This window comes from Mobula birostris, chromosome 2 (assembly GCF_030028105.1).
Source record: "Mobula birostris isolate sMobBir1 chromosome 2, sMobBir1.hap1, whole genome shotgun sequence".
NCBI lineage: Eukaryota > Metazoa > Chordata > Chondrichthyes > Myliobatiformes > Myliobatidae > Mobula > Mobula birostris.
Genome location: NC_092371.1, coordinates 50,684,947 through 50,709,207, shown reverse-complemented (window position 1 = coordinate 50,709,207; position 24,261 = coordinate 50,684,947). Strand labels below are relative to the sequence as shown.

Sequence of the window (24,261 nt, the reverse complement as noted above, 5' to 3'; positions counted from 1 at the left end):
TCTGCCTGCCTCAGCAACTATTTCTGGGAGCTCATTCCAAACATGTACTACCTTTTGTGTGAAGAAGTCAATCCTAAGTTTTTCACCTCACCCCTGAACCCCTGATCTTCAACCTATGCTGTTGTTTTTGGCACCTCCTCCTGGGAAAAAGACTGTCTATGCTCTTCATGATTTTGTATATATCTATCAAGTCACCCTCAGTCTCCTACATTCCAGGAAATAAGGTTCTAGTCTGCACAGCCTCTCCTTGTAACTCATTTTATTACGAGCATGTATCAGGTCCTATCCCGGTAAATCTTCTCTGTACTTTTTTCACGTTTAATTAAACATCTGTCCTATAACAGGGTGACCAAAACTGTACACAGGACTTCAAGTGTAGCCTCATCAATATGTTGTATAACTGCATCATAACTTCCCAGCTCATCTTAGTGTCCTGACTGAAAATGGCCAGTGCGCCAAAAGCCATCTCCACCATCCTATCTACCTTTGACATCACTTTCAGTGAACTTTGCACTCCTAGGTCCCTCTGTTCCATAACACTCCCCAGGGCTCTCGCAGTCATTATATAAATCCTACACTGGTTTGATCTTCCAAAATGCAATTACTCATTTATTTCAATTAAAATCAATTTACCAACCCTCAGCAATACCACCAATTTTAGTATCATCTGCAAACTTACTAACTGTGCCTTGTACATTCATATTCAAATTATTTATGTAAATTCCAAACAACAAAATTCTAAGCAGTGACCCCTGTGGCTCACCACTAAACATAGTCCTCCAGTCTGAGAAAGGACCTTTGACCATCACCCTTTACCTTCCATCACTGAGCTGGTTATGAAGCCACTACCTCCTCTGGATCCCATGCAACCTAACCTCCCAGACTAGCCTGCCATGAGGGATCTTGTCAAAAGCCTTGCTAAAGTCCATATAGACAACATCTACTACTCTACCCTCATTAACCCTCTTGCTTGAAGAAGATAGTGTAATAAATATTTTCGTTGTTACTTCCAATAAAATGGTAAAGATATTTGTGAATTTAGCAGAAGAGATCTTCACAAGTAATCAAAACTATTGCTACACATACAGTAGTTACCATGCTCATAAGAAGATGAACTGTGGCGGAGTCCATTATGCCGTCTTTCACTCTGAAACAATGTTTAAAAATTGTGCTTTGTATGTCTTGGTTTGCTGTTTGTGATCACATTTCATTGCAGAACTTGCTTGTTGACACCTCCGTTGCCAAACTTGTAAGGTTCCTATGACTTAGCAGAGTGAAGTTAGCTTTGAGGAAAGGGAAATCCATGCCATGGTTTGTAAGGTTCTGCCTGATCTTCTAGACATTTCCAGCACTTCCTATTTTTTTTCCTTGGACGGCTAGATTCTTTCTTACAGGGTCGCCTGCCACATGGCTGCTGATGACAAAATCCAGACCAATAGTTCCATTTCTTACTTCATCCTCCCCACTTTATCCCACCCTTGAATGAGTTTCCTGCATTGCATTAGTTTAAAATATCATTGGTATGTACAAAGATATTTCTCAGAGTGGAAGTATGTCCTTAGAGTGGAAGCTTTTGACACTGTAATTTAAACTCCTCTTTAAGTTTTGTAAACAGTTGAATCATGAGAAATTTCATGGAAGTATTTATTAAGTTGCATATAATTGTGGTTGTATCTAGTTTGCCCAGGAATTGAAAAGCAGAGCATGTCCTTCCTTCAAGCAAGCTTCAACCAAGTTACACCCGTTAGATGGAATGGATTTTTGTCCGACCAACTGTCATGTCAATGTAATGGAAGTGTCCTGTCCAAAAAATACTACCTCTCTTGGAAGATCTTTTAGTATACGTTTTGGTCGAAAAAATTCTTTCCTTGGCTTGGAGCAAGATCAAGGTATTTAAAAGTGACTGACTGAAATTTGAAGTTCATTGTCAATTTATTCAGTTCTTGTTTACTTTATGAATTTGACTCAGTATGGAATAATGGAAGGATGGAATAGAAAAATAAAACTGGAAAAAAACTTGATTTTTATCTCTCAACAATAATTTCCTCAGGGAATAAAGTTACACATTTTTAAAAGTAATTTTTCAGAGCCAACATGTCTTAGTGATGATCACTTGCTGCACAGACTTAGATAAGTTAGTTTTAAAAAGTCCTTTCTTTTTCTTTGGCTTGAGGATAAAGTACACTTAATATAAACTTCTACCATTATGGTGATTATCAGAATCAGGTTTACTATCACCGGCATGTGACGTGAAATTTGTTAACTTCACAGCAGCAGTTCAATGCAATACATAATCTAGCAGAGAGAGAGAGAGAAAAAAATGATAAATAAAATAAAACATAATAATAAACAAGTAAATCAGTTACATATATTGAATAGATTATTAAAAATGTGCAAAAACTGAGATATTGTATATTAAAAAATGTGAAGTAATGTCCAAAGCTTCAAAGTCCATTCAGGAATCAGATGGCAGAGGGGAAGAAGCTGTTCCTGAATCGCTGAGTGTGTGCCTTCAGGCTTCTGTATCTCCTACCTGATGGTAACAGTGAGAAAAGGGCATGCCCTGGGTGCTGGAGGTCTTTAATAATGGACACTACCTTTCTGAGACACTGCTCCCTGAAGATATTCTGGGTACTTTGTAGGCTAATACACAAGATGGAGCTGACTAGATTTACAGCCTTCTGCAGCTTCTTTTGGTCCTGTGCAGTAGCCCCTCCATACCAGACAGTGATGCAGCCTGTCAGAATGCTCTCCACGTACAAGGAGGAGAAGATGGCGGCATGACGCAGAGTGCAGCGGCCACTCCGGTGAACGATATCTGTTATTTGTCAAGTAGGGTGCCATGCACAATCATGCTTTGATGGAGACAGACGTGAGAGAACGCAGGAACATCTGGAGAAACTTCTGAAATGCCTTTTTCGCTGCTGCTGCTACTGTGAGATCCAGAATCTCCGGAGGAGAAGGCCCCGAGTCCTCGGCTTTGCTTGTTGCCTGGCAGCCGGGGCAGGGTCGAAGCACTCGGCAGAGATGGTGGTCGGTGTTGGAAGCTTGAAGTTTTCAGATGGACTCAGAGTTCACTGCAGTCAGGTGCTTCCAATGCATCGGCAGTTGTTGGTGCCTGGAGGTTTATTGCAGGGAGAGTTTCTCCCTTTTGCCACCTGCTATTGGGACTATCGGGAGTCGATAGGAACTTTGACACTATTTTTACCGTGCCCATGGTCTGCTCTTTATCAAATTATGGTATTGCTTTGCACTGCTGTAACTATATGTTATAATTATGTGGTCTTGTCAGTGTTAGTCTTTGGCTTGTCCTGTTTTTTTTTGTGATATCACTCTGGAGGAACATTTCTTAATGCATGCATTTCTAAATGACAATAAACGAGGACTGAGTGTCCTCATAATCTAATCTAATCTATTGAAATTCTTGAGTGTATTTGTTGACATGCCAAATCTCTTCAAGCTCCTAATAAAGTATAGCCGCTGTCTTGCTTTCTTTATGACTACATCCATATGTTGGGACCAGGCTAGTTCCTCAGAGATCTTGACACCCAGGAACTTGAAGCTGCCCACTCTCTCCACTTCTGATCCCTATACGAGGATTGGTATATGTTCCTTCGTCTTTCCCTTCCTGAAGTTCACAATCAGCTCTTTTGTCTTACTGACGCTGCGGCACCACTCCACTAGTTGGCATATCTCACTCCTGTATGCCCTCTTGTCACCACTGGTAACAGCTAACTGTTGGTAACAATGAGTTTAGCCTTCTTTCGCACATTTTTTTCAACATCTCAAAGATGTGTAACGTTTAGTGCTTTCATTTGTTATCAAAGTCATCTATTGGTGTACACTGTGAATTTCATCTGCTAAGACTGCAAAATCATACTCCAGAAGTGACTGGCAGACTTGTTTATACATCACATCATTGCATTTTGTTACTGAATGTTGTATTTGACTTAAGATAGCAGGTTTTTGTGAAACAGGCTATTTTCTGTTCTTTTGCCTCATAAGCTTTGGATTTTGCCATGGCTGTTGTAAGCCTGGTTTGGGTTGGCAAATGGAAGTTGCATTGATTTTCTTTCATGAAGTTGAATTCTGTGCTCTGTATCTAGCCACAACTTGCTGGTTGGATCCAACATGTGAAATTTGAGCCTCAAGATAATAATTCATTGATTTACTGTTGGTAACAATGAGTTTAGCCGCCTTTCACACATTTCTTCAACATCTCAAAGATGTGTAACGTTTAGTACTTTCATTTGTTATCAAAGTCATCTATTGGTGTACATCAATAAAATGTCAGTTTTGTTTACAGGCATTGTAAATCTCATGAGCTACACTCGGCACGTCACCACCACGATGGCAGCACCACATTGGAACTGTTTCATTGGGGAAGATGGAGAAACGGATCAACTACAGGATCTGGATGAATCATCAAACCAACAAAATGGAGGGCTGATTCAAGAAAGTGGAGGCTTGAGCAATCTATTGAAGCAGGAAGACATGGAGATTCAGGATTCTTTCTTCCAACTCTTTAATAAGCTGGAAATCTCTCTGAAGGAAATGAAGCAATATGTAATGCAGATAAATAAGTAAGTGGTTTGTAGCTTAGAAATGAATATCAGGCCTGACCCATTTAAAAAAAATTCTGCTTTAGCTAACTGGGTTTTTAATTTATTGACAGTTTTTCTTTAATGGTCCAGTTTAACTGTGAAACTTATTGGTTTTGAATCTGTATTTGTTTTGAATCCTGCACATGAAGAGTTGCTAATTTAGTTCAGACTTGGTGTGCTCTTGTGGTTATACCTCTGTTGCATCTTTTTGGACTTTGAAGCTGTTCAGCTGGAAGATGGTTCCAAATTACTGTTTTCTTTGGTGGACTACAAACTTGTGTGTGGTGTGCAGTTGGCAAGTTTGTGATACCAGACCGAGAACCTCAGAGAAGCTGGAGGATAAGCACCCAAAGAGATTCAAACTCTTTGTTTTCTCAGCTGTTTCATTTGACGGGCTATGAAGTACTGTTTCCATGACAGCCACCCATGACCTAGAATTAGTAACCTTTGGACATTTTCTGCAATATGGCCTAACTATAAATTGAATCAGTCTGCTTGGATTGAATTGCAGTTTTCACCTCTAAATTGAGTTATGTGTTCAGCAAATACAAGATGTGGTACCTACTCCATTTGAAGTACAATTGATTACTTCCAGGTGGTTTGTTTGAAAAAAAGAGAAAATTTTTTCCAGCCACAAAAATATCAGAAACTAACATTGCTCCTATTGTGTCTGCAGTCTGCTGTCCTCAATAACTGAACCTGCTCCTTCTGAGGCTTCAGAGCACAACTCGATGGAGCTTACACTTCCCCAGTCAATGGAAGAAAATGATATTGATAAAGCTGAACATTGTGGAACAAAGAGAGTCTGCTTTGTGGTAAAGGAAGAGGAGCAGGATGATTCTGGACATGATACAACAAGTTACAGGGATTCCTATAGGTATGGTTTTAATTCTCTCATTGGGTCACCAGCAACCAAGCACTTTATGGATCTTGAAGGTTAACAATAATACAAGTATTATTTTGTATTGTTTTCTCATAGAATGTTCGACACTGAATAATTGTTAAATTTGCTCCAGTTTTCTTCTCTCACAGATGTCACTTCCATTAATTCTATTTACCTGCTCGCTTGTTGCACCCTTCTGTTAGCCTTCTGGTTGAAAGTCTATTTGATTTTTTTTAGTTAATTGCGTTTTTCATTACCCTGATGGGTCTTGTGGTGGACTTGACATCAGCACTCCATGTAGAAATCCTAGAGACAGTAATGGTGTATAGCCTTTTGCTCCGGTCTGGAAAATGACTTCCAAACCTATTCATTTGGCCCTTTCAGATCTTTAATTCCCTACACACTGCCTTGCCGGTATTCTAAGAAGCTATCCAATAAATGATTGGTTTCTCACAAGAAGGATTGAAAGTATGATGAAGTCAAAATCCTTGGTTACTTTGTGAATTTATGTGTAGATGTAAATTGTGGGTTGATATTTGATTAGCGCAAATAATTAAACAAGATGATTAGGCAAGTTGAATATTTGGATTTTAAAAACGTTCATTGAATAACGAAAAACGTGCATCAGAGCAAATTACTCAAAGAATGCTACATTCTGTAACAAGGCAATGCATTTCAAGCCTAACCACCAATTAAATTTTGACTTTTGAACTAGGCTGTGTTGGCTATAGTCACCAATACACATTTGCTTCAGCAATATCTGATGCTTTTATTCCAGCAGAATAAGATGAATTCAACTAGCCTTGGTTTGCTTTTGTCGGTTTGCTGCGGCAAAAAGCATTTTTTAAAAATGTTTGTCTCTGTTAACTGCTCTGACATCTCAGCACATGTATTTTTTAATGTGCCCACCTCTTCCTCAGGAGTATTCACTGAATTAGTGCAGAATTTCGTATTTTTATGGATGCACGTATTGAGTACAAAACAGATGACTATGAAACAACTTAGGTGACCACATAGCTGTAGTTACTTTATACACCTATCCCCCACCTCACTTTTCTGAAGAAATTAACCAAATGTTTTTTGTAAGAAGTTGCTGCATTTTCTTTTCCCACTGCTGTTTAAATAAAAGCCTTCTGAACAAATTGATTTGTTTTCTGTTGTACTCCTTGCCTTACTCACAACCGATTGGCTGATGAGTTGATGTCAAGAAATACTCAGGTCTTACTCAAGAGACTAGGAGAAGTCCCATCATAAATTACCCTTCAGTTGGATGGTTTTCTGGACCATTTCAAAGCGCATAGTGCTGTGGGTGGGAAGTCATATTGTAGGCTATACTGAATGAGGATGATACATTTAATCCTTTGAAGGACATTCATTAAGCAGGTGGGGTTGTACTGACAGTTTTAGAAATGGTGAAACTTTCAGACGATCTTTTTAATTCCAGTTAACTGAGTATAGAAATTGTTTGAAGCACTCAGCTTCTGTAGAAAGATAACAAAATCAATGTTTCAAGTCACAGATCCTTCGCCAGAAGGCCAAAGCCTTCTTTGACTTGAAACGTTAATTCTATTTCCAGCTTTTCCTTTCTTTTCCAGATTAAAAAAAAAAGTAATTTCATGGATTTATATTCCCCCTTTTTTATGATGGGTATTCTTTATCCTTTGTACAAAGCTATCGCTTACTTGTCCAGTAATCCAGCCTCTGTGCTGTAGTTTTGAGTGATACAATGGCCTTCCTGGCCTATCTTACATTTCTTTGATTTTTTTCATTCCTTCTGGAAAAAGACAAAATTAAACATCACAGTTAAAGTAGGAACTGTTATAACTGAGATTTATTCTGACCCTTCCTTTCCCTTCCAATGACTAATGGCTAATTATCTTCTCTTGACTTAAATTAGCATTAGTAGGTTTAAGTAGCTGTGCTGCATTCAATTACTGCAAGAATGTGTGCATCTTTTCTGGAAGTATTCAGAATTTAAGTAGTGGAAATATTTATTTTGTTTGTATAAATTGAATTGTGTACAGGATGCAAATGAACAATATCATCTGCCAGTTTTCAAACAAAATCCTTAAAATTAATCCAAGAATTTTATAATCTGCTTTTTATGTGGTCTATAAGAACTTAAAAATGAAGCATTAAATAGTAGTTATGTGTGTTTTCTTCTTTTCAAAATGCGGACGCTTAAGCTGAACAAATCAATTGCTTCATTGTGCACTGATTTGAAACAGATTTGCTTCTTGTAACTTGTTCATGGTTGGTCCAGGTTTGAAATACCAGCTGTTTTAAACACTTTTTTCCACTGGTCTCTGAACAATTTTCTCACGAGTTCAGTTCCAAACATTGAATTTTTTTTTTCTCTCCGTTTCATGTTGGAGTCTTGCAGGTGAAGAGGTGGGGAAGAAAAATTGTTTGTTCAGGTGTCATTTAGAAATCATTTGTTAAAATAAAATTCTGAGCCATTTCCACCAGATTTTTAAATTTTGGCTACAAAACTATTCTGAAACTATTTTTCAATTCCATAACAAGGATCATTAAGCATTCTTGGAATTTTTCTTTTAAGTATGTGGACTTAAAAATCCGTGTTGGCTCATTTAAGAGATCAGAAGGTTGATAGTGGTTTTCATAAATGGTTTCCGAGCTGCTAAATAATGCAATTTGATTTGTGCCTCTTTTGTAAAGGAGATTGTACTCACAGTAAATCTATTTGTTTCACCAAAATTCATTGAGAATTTCCAAGGAAGTTTTTGACATTACAGAAAGCTTCTCTTGCTACAAGCACCCACTTCCAAATTATGAATGGAAATTCTGGTTGTGCTATTTATGAGAGGCACTCTTCAGCCGATCTGACTAAACAATGCTGTTTTCTATTGGGTTACTTGTAGCTGTATAATGTGGACTACTGACTACCCTGTATTCCTATATCAAACAAAGATATGAAATACTATCATGTGTCTGATTCTCAGACCCCTGTAGAGAGTATTATATTGAAAAGAAATCTCTTTCAAACGTGAAATCCTGTAGAAAGTCATTGGGTATGTACAGCTGGCATGACAGCAAAGTACACAGCAGTCGCCTAGAAAATGCTGCTTATTCTTGTCACTAATTTTGGATTTATACAAACCAATCCACACAACTTGCAGTTTTGATTCTCTGAAATGAGGATCTGCTCAGTGATGGGATTTTACAATGCATAATGTGATGGTAGAAAGATGTTGGCACAATGGCCTTCACCTACAGGTAAAAGGAAATGCCTTTTCAGGATTGCTGCCAGATGAATGTTTCTAACTTTTTAACAAATACTAAAGTTGTTTTTATAAGTAGACCTTTGTCAAAGGTTTTTATAAGTTTTTTAAAAGTCAAAAGGAAAAAAAATCTGAAAATATATTTTAAAAATTAATAAATTCAGTTACAAAACAATTGTTCCTTCTCAGTTGCGAAGTAAACAAAGTACTGGAATCTTATGTAGATATTCCACTACTGTTGTTTTGTGCTTCCATGCTGGATTGAGTCAGTGTTTCATTGTAAAATCTCAGTTGTCTCATAGTTTAGTTTTCAAAAGTTGTTCAGTTTGATTTTCAAGTTTGCATTTCATGAATGTTGGCTATAATCAGACTTCACCTGAGCTTATTTTTTTTTTGTCTTCAGCTATTTTTTTTATTAATTTAGTATTAGTGCACTAAATAAAATTTGAGCTGCTTGAAATCCCAAAAGAATAATGGTTCCATGTGGAATATAGAATATTTCAGTTTCTGTTCATTCTTTGTACTTTGCTTGTTGTTTTTCACTTGGGGCAGACATTATCTAACTTTACCTTCAGCAACACACACAGAATGTTGGATGAACTCAGCAGGTCAGGCAGCAACTATGGAAATGAATGAACAGTTGACATTTTAGGCTGAGACCCTTCTTCTGGACTGGAAAGGAAAGGGGAAGATAGAATTAAAAATTGGGGGGAGGGGTGGAGGATAGCTCGAAGGTGATAGGTGAAGCCAGGTGGACGGGAAAGGCAAAGATGTGGAGAAGAAGGAATCTGATAGGGGAGAAGAGTGGATTATTGGAGAAAGCGAAGGAGGGGCATCGGGGTAGATAAAAATTAGGTGAGGAGAAGAGGTGAGTGGCCAAAGTGGGAAAAGAAGAAGATGGAAGGAAAGGGGGGAAAAATTACCGGAAGGAGAAATCAACATTAGTGCTATCAGGTTGGAGGCTACCAAGACGGAATATAAGGTGTTGCTCCTCCACCCTGGGAAACCGGCTATAAGCACCGGCCTGATGGGCCACAAGGCTCGTGACAGACTTTTTAACTTTTTCCTCCACCCTGAGAGTGGCCTCATCATGGCAAAAAAGGAGGCCATGGACTGATATTTTGGAATGGGGATAGGAATTAAAATAGTTGGCCATCAGGAAATTCTGCTTTTGGCAGATGGAGTGGAGGTTCTCAACAAAGCAGTCCCCCAATTTGCATTAGGTCTCACAATGTAGTTGAGGCCTCTTGAGGGCACCAGATACAATAGACAGCCCCGACAGATTTGCAGGTAAAGTATGTTTGGGGCCCTGAACAAACAGAGGTGAGGGTGGAGGTGAATAGGCAGGTGTCACTTGCAAAGATAAGTGTCAAGAGGGAGATTAGTGGGGAGAGACCTATAGACAAGGGAATCATAGAGGCAGAGATCCCTGCAGGAATTGGAAAGCGGGGGGTGGGGGTTTGGGGAAGGAAAAGATATGTTTGGTAGTAGGATCCTGTTGAAGGTGGCAGGAGTTGTGGCACCTGTCTTGCTTGTAAGGATAAGTGCCAGGAGGGAGATCAGTGAGGAGGGCCGGGTGGACAAGCGTATCACATGGAGATTGATCTCTGTAGAAAGTGGAGAGGAGGGGGAGGGCAAGATGTGCTTTGGGGTAGGAAACTGTTGAAGTGGAAATATGTAAATTATTTCCTTTCCTAGTAATTCTGCTATTTAAACAACTAGGATGTGTAAGCTATTGGTTACCAATTAGAGTTATACAATTTTCTGTGCGTGTAAGTAACCTTTTAAGTTTTGAAAATGTTTTGACTTTAAGCAAAAAAAATAGTAGAAGCTTGATAAATTGCCAGAATTTTATGAAGTTTCAGCAAAAGTTCATTCATAATATCTGATTGGGTACTGGCCTTTGAGTTACAGACTACTTTATGAATGGGAAGTGCATAAGTGGAAATATGGTGAAGGATTTTATTACAGGAAGTTCCACGTGGTTTCTTTTTGGTATTTTGCAGTGAGTGCAACAGCAACAGAGACTCAGTACTTTCCTATGCCAGTGACCGCAGCAGGAGCTCTTATCTAGGAAGTGATGAAATGGGATCAGGTGACATTTTCCTTAAGTATGATACTATGAAACTGTTTAAACTTTTTTTTAGATTGCCCAAAATTTAACTAACTTATTGTACGGTTCGGCTTTGATCACAAATCTCAGGTCAGTACAATAGTGAAATGTGTTCAGGATAAGAAATCAGCCAATATTTGATTTTGTAATTAATATTAACATCGGCACATGTTGTTAAATTCAGTCCATCCTGTCTTAATTATGTAATTGTTTGAACTGAAACTTCTGGATTCTGATTAAAAAAAAGTGTAGAACTACGAGGATGTATTCCACAGCTAACATCATCTACATTTTCCTGCATAGATTTTGATATTAGCCAATTTTTTCCTTAATCATGAAAGCTATTTCTGCCATGCATGCTTTTTTGACATTACCATTTGTTCCTTTAAGCTTAAGAATAGGGCAAGCCTGCTCAATCTTTACTTGTATGACAAACTTCAACGTATCAGGAATCGATGTGGTGACCCTTTGCTGCACCCTTTATGTCACAAGTTGGCAGATCTAACCCGTACATATTCCTAATGTGGACACCATCAGGGCCATATCTAATTACAGTAAGGAGGTTCTATTCCTGCAAAAAAAAAGAACACCATACAATTTGCCTCTTTAATTCCTTGTTACCTCTGCGTGTTAACTCTAAATGCTTTTTGTGCAGGGACACATGTTCTCCTGGACATTAATAGCTTGTAATCTCTCACCGTTTAAAAACATTCTGCCTTTTTATTTTTGTATCAAATTGGATAATTTCATATTTTTCCATCTGCAATATCCTTCATTCATTTAACTTATCTATTTTTTCCCCTGAAGCCTCACTGCATCCTCCTCACAGGCCACACTGTGTGTATCAATAGCAAAACTGCATGCGTTTATGAAATTGACAACTTGGGTGTATTTTAATCACCTTCCAGTATATGATTTGAAGATTGATCAGATGCAAGAATGTTGTACCTTCATCTTCTTGTATTTTTAGCAAACTGATTTTTTGTTCTTATTTTAAAAAGGAGATGAACTGCCTTGTGACATGAGAATTCCTCTTGATAAACAGGACAAATTGCATGGCTGTCTCGAGCACCTCTTCAATCAGGTACTGATACCTTAAGCATTAGTGTATGAACCGTGCCCAATAATGCCCCGCATATCAAGTTTTCATCTTTGAGGCTCTTTGCTTATCTGCATTTCTTTTTGTGTCTGAATTGGAAATGCTGTTTCCATTTTGAAATTCAAAAGCAACATAAAATTTCGATTTTATAGTTGGGCGTATTACCATCAGAATTAGAAAATCTGGCAATAGAAAAACTACTGTGAAACTATCTAATTCAGAATAATTCCGATTAACAGTGAAATTGCACCGTTACCAAAAATTTATAATTTCATAATTGTATTTCCTGCAACCAAAGTGTGTTTACAACACTATAGGATTATTTCATGTACTAGCCTGAAGTCAAAAGATTTGGGTTCTTGTGGGTTTTTTTTTATCATGCCATCACTAGTTGATGACATTCCACAAGTCAGTAGCATAGAGTTCCACTTCTGTACATTTCTGTAAATGAATAATCACAGACCTTAACACTCAAAGTGCTGGCAAACACCCTAGCCTAGTGTTAAATTTAAAACTTAGGATAAGACCACATTTTTTAATTAAATCATATTTTGCTATCTTCATAACCTGGGTCCAAAGACCCCTTGATTAATGGTATTGGTCCATGGCATAATAAAGTTTGGGAACCCTGCCATAGATGAAAATGTGGGGTGGTGTATAGATAACCGTAATGGTCATTTGCTTCTCAATTGATATGAGCTCTATTTTACATTAACTGATCAGAAAGAATATTAGACAAAAGTTGTCCTTTTGGCAACTACATTTGACATTTTGAATGAACTAAATACACTTGCAGGAAGCATTAAGTAAGGAATGGAGAAGAGTAATTATTATTATTTTGTGATGTGTTTGAATAGTTTGCTTTGCTCTGATCATTAATGGATACACTGAGTTCTGCAAGTACTAGAACATTATTAATGTGATCTTGTTTCAACTGTTTCCAAACCTTTGCTAATAGTGTATTGTTTGCTGTCATTGGTGAAGAAAGCAAAATGTGCATGGATTTAAACAAGAGCTTTGTGTTAATGTTAAAATTTTTTAATCTTTTAGCTTTCACTTTAATCAGTACATTAACTTAGAAGAAAGAGCTATTTAGTGATATTGCTAAAGGAGATATCTATCTTTGATGGCTTTGTGAAGAGAGAAACATTATTTTCCAGAAAAATGCTTGCTCCTCATCCTATTAATTAGCACTTTAAATCTTGCTGCTGTGTTTACCCACTCTAACATTCTCTTCCTTTTTATCAATCATTTTCTCACCAGAGTCTTTCATTATGATTCTCAAACACTTGTGAAATAAAGAATCCAAATTAAGTTTCGTTAGCATATAAGACATGTAAGCAAATTGTAACCCTTTTAAATATTTGAATTCTTCTAGGTGGATTCAATTGATGCACTTCTCAAAGGATCAGTTATGGTCAAGGCATTTGAAGAGACAAATGGCATTAATACAGAATACAATGTACAAGGTAGCACTAAGCATTCAAATTATGACTTATTATTTCTATCTTCTGTTCGATCTGTTGAATGCCTTCGAAGCACTTTTTGCACTGCTATTGCAAGTTGGTGTTCAAATATTTTAAAAAATTGTCTTATGTATAATAAAATCTTTAGGGCCGATCTCTTGAAATATTGTTTAAATTTTGTTTCTAAATTGTTTACTCAATGTAAAACAAATCTACATTCATTTGTAATGTTCTTGTGTAAGTATGGGCAATTACTAATTTGGGGAAAGGAAGGCACTACTCAATGGGTAAGCAATCTGAAATATAGACCAGGTTTTTTCCTGATGGCAAGCAAGATGAATTTTTACAACAATCCATTTTCCGTTTTCCATTTTCCATTTCATAGGCAGCATCACTGATGTAGAGATGAATGTTTGGACTTAAACAGATCATGAAAGTTATTGCAGACATGTAGGTCACAGACTTCTTGAATCTTTCAGAATTTCAGCAGAAAGTTGACCGGAATATAAAATGTCGCAGTATTATTCAGACCAATGTGCAGGAAGACCCGTGGAACTTGCCTTGTTCAATCAATGCGTTGGTGGACAATGTACAGGAGTATGTGGAAGGTTAGTGATGTATTTTCTATTAATTACAGGTCCAGTTATTCTAGCAGTTGCCTTCCAGAATCTGTTGATAACAAATTTAATGAATAGTTCTTAATTAAGTAAATTAAAATAATTTTTAAATACCTTTACCTTATTTGTTATAGCTAGGTCAAAAAACCTGAATGTGCATTCATCATGGGTTGTCTAGGTGTAGAATCTGACATGAGTCAAAACCAAATTGAAATAATTTCTCATAGAAATGCTTGTATTCTTGGTTCTTTACTGTCTTGTACATTTTATATTTTAAATAACTTATTTCCTAATACTCAGCAAGCAGGATTTACAAATAACATGGAATACTACGGCACAGGAATAAGCCCTTCACCCCATGGTGTTTATGCTGAAAATAATGCCTAAAAAAGCTTGGTCTCTTCTGCCTGTACATGATCCGTATCTCCACATTCTCTGCATATTCATGTGAATACCTGGAAGCTTTTTAAATGCCAGTATTATATGATTTAACCACTACTTGTGGCAGGCCCTTTCCAATCACTTACTCTGTCTACGTAAAAAAAAAATATAAAAGAAGTCACCCCATTCATCTCCTTTAAACATTACTCCCTCACCATAATTGCATATCTTCTGGTCATTAGCAAGTCTCCCCGGGACAAAAATGATGACAGTTTACCCTTAACCCGTTTATGCTGTCGTAACTTTATAAACTTCTTTCAGGCTTCCTCTCAGCCTCTGGTGCTCAGAGAAAACAACTCAACTTCGTCCAGCTTCATAACCCATACCCTGTAATGCAGGCAGAATCCAAGTAAACCTCTTCTGAATCCTTTCCAAAACCTCTGCATTTTTCTGTGATGGGGTGACCAGAATTCCACACACTACTCCAAGTGTGGCCTAACCAAAGATTTGGTTGACTTACTCATAGTTTTTAATATAGGACCATTGACTTCTTGATCATTTGGGATTCTACTATTGGGAGGAGCAGGGGTGATATTCTAAAACTGAGTTAAGTTGAAGCCCTTAATACAATCACAGGAATTGAAGGGAAGAATACTCCATTTGCCCCTTCCCTTGTATCATTTTGCCCTTCAATAAGGTTTTAGACTATAAGACCATCAAATGTGGGAGCAGAATTAGGCCATTTGGCCCATCAAGTCTGCTCTTCCTTTCAACTGTCACTTCCCTGCACCAGTCATCTGACAGATCATTTCCTTAACAGCTGAAAATCTATTGATTTCCATCTTGAGTTTTCTTAGCAAATGAGCTTTCTCAGCCCTCTTATCTGGGAATTTTCTGGGATTTATTGTTCGCAGAGCAAGATTTTTTTCCATCTGTTCTGAAAATCTGGCCCCTGAGATTGAGATTCCTGCTCCTGGTTTTAGGCACTCCATGCAGGAGTGACATCATCCATACAGCTTCCTTGACAAAGCTCAAGAACTTTGTACATTTCAATGAAGTGACAATTGATAGACAAGTGAATATCCATTCCCAAGTAACTGTGCTTGCAGCTAATGTCACTGAAATAATAGCAAGAGGGAAAAAAGAAACTCGAGTGAGCCATAGTGCATCATTGAACATAATCATAACTTCTATTCCACCCACACACCCTTGAGTCACATTGTCTTTTACTTCCCCAGTTGAAAGATAACTTCTAACACAAAAATATATTTCATTACCATGTTCTATAGATAGTAAATTTCATTGCTCTTCTGCATTCATTCACTGAGACAGGAGATTGCTTCTCTTTGGGATCTATATGCTTTAAAATACTCATACTGAGTAACTAGTCATCTGCATTTATGTAGTGGGCGTGTGCCTGGATTTAACAGAGGGCTCAAGATTTCTTGCAGCTGTGTGGAAGTTTATACTGTAAATAGGTTGGTTTAGCTGGCAGGATAAATTTATGTTTTAAAAATTTTAGCTCAGCTTGTACGCTAACTCTGCTGTTGGACAGGAAGGTAACAGATGATGAGGACTTAGACAGATTAGGAAAATGGGCAAGAAAATGGTAAATGAAGTGCACTTTGGCAGTAGAAATAAATTTTCTAAACAGGGAGAAAATCCAAATATCTGAGGTGCAAAAGGACTTGGGAGTCCCTGTGCAGAACCACCCTAAACGTTAACTTGCAAGTTGAGTCAGTGGTGAGGAAGGCAAATGCAATGTTAGCATTCATTTCAAGAGGTCTAGAATACAAGAACAGGGATGTGATGCTGAGGCTTCATAAGGTACTGGTGAGGCCTCACCCTGAGTATTGTGAACATTTTTGGACTCCTCATCTAAGAAAAGATCTGCGGGCATTGAAGAGAGTTCAGAGAAGGTTCACAAGGGTGATTCTGGGAATGAAAGGGTTATCATATGAGGAACATTTGATTTCTCTGAGTCTGTACTCACTGGAATTTAGAAGGATGAGGGAGGGACCTCATTGAACCATTTCAAATGTTGGAAGTCCTATACATAGTAGATGTGGAAAGGGTGTTCCCCATTGTGGGGGAGTCTAGGACAAGAGGGCACAGCCTCAGGATAGAGGGGCGTCTATTTAGAACAGAGATGCGGAGAAATCTCTTTAGCCAGAGTGTGGTGTATTTGTGGAATTTGTTACCACAGATAGCTGTGGAGGCCAGGTTGTTAGATGTATTTAAGGTAGAGATTTATAGGTTTTTGATTGGCCACAGCACCAAAGGTTATGGGGAGAAGGCCGGGGAGTGGGTGTGAAGAGGGGTAAAAAGGATCAGCCATGATTGAATGGCAGAGTAGACTCAAGGATCAATGGCCTAATTCTGCTCCTATATCTTATGGTCTAATATTTGCTCTGTGACATCAAGTTTTCAATACAGCCTGAAAGTGAAGCAAATCTCACTTGCCCTAATCATTCCATCCCCTGTCTTTTTGCCTTATTATTACCTCTCTGACCCACCCCAACTTCTCCTGTCTACATTGTTTTCTTTTGCTTTTTCAGCCTTCCCCTCTTCCCCAGTAGCATTCACCCTTGCCTATTTTAACCCATTTAATGTCTTTCCACATACTGCTGTAACAATTTTCTTGGTATCTTTTAATGTGCTTTGACTTGATCATTATGCTTAATCTTTCCACACCATGATAGACACCATTAAAAACAGATGTTTTAATATTGCTGAATGGACTTTGCAATAAAGAGTAATTTTCAAAATATCTAGGTATTGGCATTTCAATAATCTTCATATAATTCTTTCCACAGATGGAAAGAATCAATTACTTTTAGCTCTACTCCACTGCACAGGTAAGAAATGTTATATTCAGCAATTATGTTATAACAGATGAACATTTGGTGCAGGTGAAAGGCCAGAACCAGCATATAAGATTTTGCTTTACTTAAATCATTTTTGATTTAATCGCCTTCTGCAGCAAGGATTGTTTTTAAGAGAGCCCTGGGCCTTAATGTTAGAATATAGACTAGTCCAATGTAATAATGTTCACTTGATGGTGCTCGATGTACAATAAGTTGCTAATTAGGTTATTGTTATTTTAAAATAATAGTTCATTGTAAATCAAAGAAAAACAACGTAACTCGAATATAAGGCATTGTCTTTTAGGGGAGTGCTCTGAAAGGAACTATCTTTCAAGTTAATAAAATTTCATTGTATTTTGTTCTAATGTCACATTACCAAATCTCAACAATATTTGCAAGTTGTCATGTACTTTAGCTGAACTGCCAATTTAGTTATTAAGTAAAACTTTTTTGGTCGATACCTATTAGTTTTCTAGCTTAAGTTAAGTATGGTATCTTTTTCTGAGGTGGCATAGTTACCTTATTCTTCAGTTTAAATTCTGTGTATTATATCAGATTAGGCACCCTTCATCAATTATTTAGTAGTCAAAGGAATTGCAATTTATGTTGGCTTTAAGAATAATTTATTGTTGATGACTTTATGCCATCCACAAATTCTGGTACATTTCTCCCTGCATCAGTTTGCCCTGACCTTGAATACACCATAATCATTATACTAGAATATACCCTTAGTTCTGTCACAAAACATTCTTTCACAACTTGGCACTCAGAAAGTGTGTCCTTGTATAAATCTTTCATTTACAATTCATAAGAGTTTATTTGGGTAATTTAGAGTATGCTTTAGTTTTACTTATTTCTTTGGTCAAGGTGAGATTGCATTATACTTCTCAACTATTTAGAATTCTCCACTTTCTTACTAAGTATGAAAAGAGTGTGCTTGTTATGATTTAGCAAGGCAGCGATTCAGGAGTTTATTTACTTAGTCTAGTTCCAAACATTTTTGTGGCAAAAACTGTATATACTGTACATTTTGAAACATTTCCAAGCCTTGTTATAAACAAATGTCCTTCAACCATCCTACTAACCATTCATTCACCTGACTCAAGCTTTCTGCACTTCTTTAAATATTCATAGCTTCAAGAGCAATTTGTGGAGCTCTATGGGGCAGTTGTCCCTTGGTTACGTAGTACACAGTTGAGTTTGTTTGTCCGTCTGCTAATGAATAATTTCAGTTTAGGTTATGTTAGATTCTTTGGAGCCAAGAAAAGCTTACTAGTAACACTTCAAAATTAATTACTGGAAAACTGTCTGCACTAATTTAGACTACAATTCCTTATTCCATTCCAATCCCTAATTCACTACAGACCTGGATTTGCAGTTGCGACGGGATGTCCTCTTTTGTCAAAGTCTTGTAGCAGCCATCTGTAGCTTTTCTGAACAGCTATTGGCTGCATTGAATCATCGATATAACAACAATGGAGAATATGAAGAGGAGGGTAAAGAGGCCAGTAAGAAGTGGCTTGAGCAGATAGCTGTTACTGGTGTCCTTCTCAACTTTCAATCTTTGCTCTCTCCCATTGTGGTAAGTAACTGAAAGATTACAGACCACCATTCTCTGTACACATTGTTATACAACATGAAAATCATGGTCCATAAAAAGTTTCATTGATTTTGTGGCTTGCATTTTTTAGAACAGAAATTGAAAACATATTAGTAAAACCTTTAATTATTCAAGTTGGCATTTCAAATAAGAATTTGAATTTTCAGTTCCACTTTGTCTTTAGATGTGTGATGGGTGAAATTCCTGTTTTCTTTCACTTCAGTGATAAAATTTCACTTATTCTTGTTAGCAACCTTAACTTTAGTGAAAAGGGGAATTTCTCATTCCTACTTTGGTATATAAGCTTTTTTTGGCTTTTATTTAGAGCATTCAACCTGTACCCCTGAAACACTGCTACGGGCATACTTGACTTAACGCAATCTCTGTTGGCTCTGTTTTCTTGAAGTGTTGTAAGACTGTTGGGTTTCAAAGAATTTCCTGATGGGCAAATTGTAAACATCAAGCTACAACAAGTTTGAAAGCCACACTTACAGATGTGATTGATAGGCAAGCAAGGTTGAAAGTAAGATTAGAATACTTAGATCTTTCACTACCATCCACTTTGTGACCCTTTGCTCATTCAAGACTAAAGCAACCTGGAAGTAACTTTACGAATCATCCAGTTATCCTTTTTTCTTTGTATCCTCTATAAACAATAAATGTTTTATCTGAGTTATGTTAAAGTAAGTTCATGTGGAGTACTAATACGGGTTGAAGTAATTGGCTGATGGGTATACGAGTCACTTGAACAATTGGGATTTTGTTTTGCATCTGGTGTTTGGATTCTGTAAACTAATTATTGCCATTTTCATTCTGCACAGAAGAAAGAACGCATCACGTTAGAAGACACCAAGGTTGCTCTATCTGATTTGGACAATGTGACTTTCCACTTTAGACATCTGGAGCAGGAATACCCAGTAGCAAGTAAGCATTTCATACATCTGCTACTTCAGATAAAGTTTATGGTGATTTTACTAAACATTTTCAAAGGAAAGTGAAATATTGTGGTGGCGGTTATGGGGAGGTGTTGGTTATGAGAACTTTTATTGCTGACTGTTTATCTTTTTTAATCAGCTGTTTACCTTAAGCATCAAATAGTTTAGCAGTAGTGTGCTGTAGAAGGTTAGGTGCTTCTGCCAATGCTTATCAAATGTGTTCAAACTCACTTTGTTTAGGTTGAGAAATACTTAATTCAGGGGAGGGAGAAACACAATTATAGCTAAACTTCAGTATCTCAGTTGAGGGTACTTAATTTTAACTGAGGGAGCACAGGAAAATTGATGTAGAATAGTTGGGATTAAGAAAGTTCCATAAATACAGTTGTGTGAGTATGTTAGGGGAGGGGAAAGGGGAAAGTGGAGTGTTAGAGACTATTGAGATGCATTCTTATAGTTGATGAATGGATCGGCCAAGATGGTTCCCTAATCCAACAGCATCATGAGGTGAGGCACTAATTAGATGCCTCCAGCATTGTTTATTGTGAGGAATCCCAGATATTTTATGCTTCTGTGTACTTTTCTGAAGAAAAATTAGATTTTTTGGAGATTTTCAACTTTTGGAAGTTTGAGCTTGTCATCAAGAAACAAATTTGTTGGTTGATCTGTACAGGAAATATTGTGCTTGTTCGTATATTGCTTGAGCCTTAAGCAAGGTGAGTTCATTGGCTTATTTTTTTTTTTTGCTGTGTAATGAAAGAGATTTAAATTTTTCCAGACCTGTAGAAGCCATCTTTTACATGTTACAACAATATGATAGCTCAGCTTTGACCTACACTTGTAAATTATACAAATACATGGTTTGTATTGTCATGCCAAAGCCTTATTTGTACTATGCGAAATATAACTCCAGTGCTTCCAGAAGTTTTTAAAAAAAGCACTGGGAGTGGTTTGGTTATAGTCTAACTGTAAAAGATATAATTTCAGTAAATAAAGGGAAGTTTCTTAAAGCTTTAAAGCTGTAATTTTTCCATTTATATCTGTATGGCACATCTTTCATATTATTGTACATTCTAATTTGCTGTTTGTTCTTCGACTGTGTTGTGCTGGAAGTTTCAAATAAGAGGAGCAACACTATTTAAAGCAGGTCACCTTTTTAAGGGATTTAAAAGACTTGATAATATCCACTTACAAGAGATACTCCCCACTTATCCTTTGAGTATCCTCATTTAAATAAAGGCCTCTCTAACTCACCAACAAAATTGTCTGGTTCAATGAAATCTGGTTATCTAGAATACATGTTTATTTCTTCTGCTCTCTCACCTGGCCATCTATTAACTTTTGATATTCACAATATATAATGTTAATTGATCCTGCTTTAAAATTAATGTACATCTTCAGGTCAAATGCTTCTATTAAAGCAAACACAATTGATTTTAAACTCTATATGCATTTTTGTAATATCCTCAAGCATATTGTTTTTGTGAAAATCCTTGCGGTTTTTCCTATATCTGGATGCAGTCCTTCACTGTGTGACTGATGTTTTCAGCCTGCAATTTAACCAGAGAGATGAATGCTTCATGATAGTATGGTGACTCTGAATGGACCTAATACTTGTGTATTGCATTGAATAGTCACATTTTGTGCTACTAATTTCACTGATTCTCAACTCTCTTTACCCACATTCTGGACAGTGACCCATTCCAGATATTGTAAGGAAAAAATCTCATCTGCATTCTAACAGCTAGAAACTGCTATTGATGCAGAGGACTCCAGTTTGAGGTCAACCCAAGAATCCTTTGTCGTATTAGCAATTACATTTGGAGCCTCTATGAACTAAAAGACTTGTAAGAACTTGTCTCCAGTGTGAAATATTTTGCAGTCCAGTTGCCAATTTTCTCGGTCTGTAGTTGTGTTTAACAAAAGAGCAGGAGATGAGAAGAGAAACACTTAATGGAGCTTAACTATATGGAATAATTGCTTGAATAGACGGTGGATTCCAATACCTTTCTAAAATACTTGATAAGTAATTGAAGATGAAAAAATTACTATTATAGAGAAAGAACCAAGGGGAGTGGGACTAATTTGGAAAGCTTTTTACAAGAGTTGCGAGAAGGGTAAACTGAACCAAATGTCTTCCTGAATCTGAGATCTCTGTTGAGCTAACCTCCAGTTTGAGTTAGCAGATTTTTGGTATTAAGTTTCTGACTTACTGCTTCTGCTTACTGGTTTTCATCCTTTCTTCTCTCTCGGACTTTGAAGAATACTTTTTTCTTTCTCTTGTTCTTTGTTGAAGTGAACTGAAACCTTTAAGATATACCTGAGTTTTTGAAGGGTGCGGACATGAGGAGGTTTTTAATGATCATGAAGTGTTAGTGATTATTAAGTATTTGAAACTTAAAGTGCAGGTTATTCTTCACATGTATTTTCCTTCTGAACAATTGCTTAGCAGTAATCCCACCCACCTTATGTGGTGTATAGAAACGTGACGTAATCAATTTTTGATATATGATATCAAAATATGTCTACACTGTTGGTCTTCATTTTATTTTTACAGACAACAACATTACTTATCAGGTGGATGGAAGCCGTCAAGCCTTGAAAGTTATTTTTTACCTCTATAGTCACAACTTTTCAGAGTTGCCTTCCAAGTTTCAGAATGGTGGAAGTTTAAAATTGCAGACAGTACTATTTACTCAAGGTATTATATTTTCCTGTTAATATTTCAATTTTCCTTTTGAGTATGTATTAACAATCCCACAAACTCCGAATTCTGCTAAATGCTTAATTTAAGGAATGCTTTAAATTATTGGGGTTTTTCATTGGTGTTTTTTTTTTCTTTAAGCAGTAGTTGGACTCATAAGGATTCACAGCACTTGTAGGTGCTTCCTTATAAGCCATTTGCTTTAAGCTATGATATAAACTTATATATAAGATCACTGTAATTAAATTGACCTGTTTCCTGATTATAGTTCATAATATATTTTGGTCAAAATGGTGCTTTGTAATAAAATGCCTTTTTTTGGCGGCATAGTCCAAATTAAACTAATTACAATTAAAGAAAAATAAATCCGATAAAATCATTCATGTGATTCAGTTAAGTTATTTAGGAAGCTGTATGTTGAATAGGTGCTCTTTCTTATTCCTGAAAGAGTTGATTATTCATAATCAGTAGTTTTGTGTGTTGACCAGCCAGTCACAGTAGGCTACATCAAGGCTTTTTTTTTCCTTTTCAATTTTATTTTCTAATATTTTTCCTTAGCCCTTGAGGGTCAATGTTATGCAGAAAATACGACAGCAGAAGAACTTCAACAGCAAATCAATTCAGCATCTCTTGATAAAGTTAAATATTATCACCGAAAACTCAGGTAAGATTTGGGAAAAAGGACAAATTTACCTTCTAGAAGATCAGCTGTTGTGCAAGTATTCTTAAATCTATTTAGGATCTTTTGAACAGGCTTGGTGTGTATGTGAATTCTCTGTACTTCAAGATTTCTGAAAAATCTACATTGGATTAAGATTACTTTGCACTTTAAAATAAAAAAACAGATTATTTAAAATTAGATTAAAAAAAAGCATATTCAAAGTGCTTAGAATTGGTATTTGGTTAATAGGTAGTTTATTGTTGTGCAGCAGGCTTATCTGCTGGATCTGTCCTAATTTTGGTTTGAATTCCATTCTCAGTGGGTGAATTTTGGACCAGTCAATTTATGTAATAGCCAAAATTGTGCAGCAAGAGTTGGATTCATAGTGGGTGTTAATATTTACCAGGACAGAGTTATTGGGTAGCTTAATTTTACTTTTAGGAATCAACACTGCCACTACGATCCTTTATGTTCAAAAGAACAACACATTCCGAGAGAAACGGGAAGAAAAATGATGCTCATGTCTCTAGTCAAGTTTTAGATCTGATGCAAACTTAGTACTGCAATTACACTTGGGGTATTTCTAAATGTGTCTTCACTGAATGATCAAATGGACTTCTAAAGTTTTAATCTTTCTGCAGGGCTTTCTATCTTGAAAGGTCTAATTTGCCTTCTGATTCTTCTGCTACAGCCGTAAAGATAAATAGGGTGAGTTGCATCAGGAGATAGACAAACTGAATGAAGTGTGTTTTCAATATCCTCTATTAAATCATCAATCTGGTTAATTAACATTGTTAAATAAAATGTTCCATTCTTTAAATCCTACAGGTTTTCTAACAAATGGGTTCTTAGTGTGGCAATATATAGCAATCTGTCTATAGCTTTCCTTTTTATTTTATTGAATTGTCACTTAAAACATAAATTTAGCTTGCATTTCTCATTTTGTGTATTGTCAACTTAGCAGTGTTACTTAGAGTAAGCATGAAAGGGAAAAGAATGAATGTACGTTATGATTGGTGGGAGGAGGTTTTAGTGAAGCATAAATATGAACACAGACCAATTGCGTTGGATGTCTTTTCTGTTTGATGG

The 24,261-nt window shown here is 36.8% G+C and overlaps 1 protein-coding gene across 1 annotated transcript in view; it reads left to right on the top strand.

Annotated features, from left to right (window-relative positions):
• prex1 (phosphatidylinositol-3,4,5-trisphosphate-dependent Rac exchange factor 1) overlaps positions 1-24,261 on the top strand; it is a 209,983-nt gene that overhangs the window by 173,795 nt on the left and 11,927 nt on the right. The window contains exons 24-36 of the mRNA XM_072240694.1: positions 1,679-1,889; positions 4,307-4,583; positions 5,281-5,481; positions 10,736-10,824; positions 11,844-11,926; positions 13,320-13,410; positions 13,887-14,015; positions 17,222-17,263; positions 18,637-18,854; positions 19,694-19,796; positions 22,365-22,508; positions 23,070-23,175; positions 23,814-23,880. Coding sequence (XP_072096795.1) covers positions 1,679-1,889; positions 4,307-4,583; positions 5,281-5,481; positions 10,736-10,824; positions 11,844-11,926; positions 13,320-13,410; positions 13,887-14,015; positions 17,222-17,263; positions 18,637-18,854; positions 19,694-19,796; positions 22,365-22,508; positions 23,070-23,175; positions 23,814-23,880 — 1,761 coding nt within the window. The remainder of the gene's footprint in view (positions 1-1,678; positions 1,890-4,306; positions 4,584-5,280; positions 5,482-10,735; positions 10,825-11,843; positions 11,927-13,319; positions 13,411-13,886; positions 14,016-17,221; positions 17,264-18,636; positions 18,855-19,693; positions 19,797-22,364; positions 22,509-23,069; positions 23,176-23,813; positions 23,881-24,261) is intronic.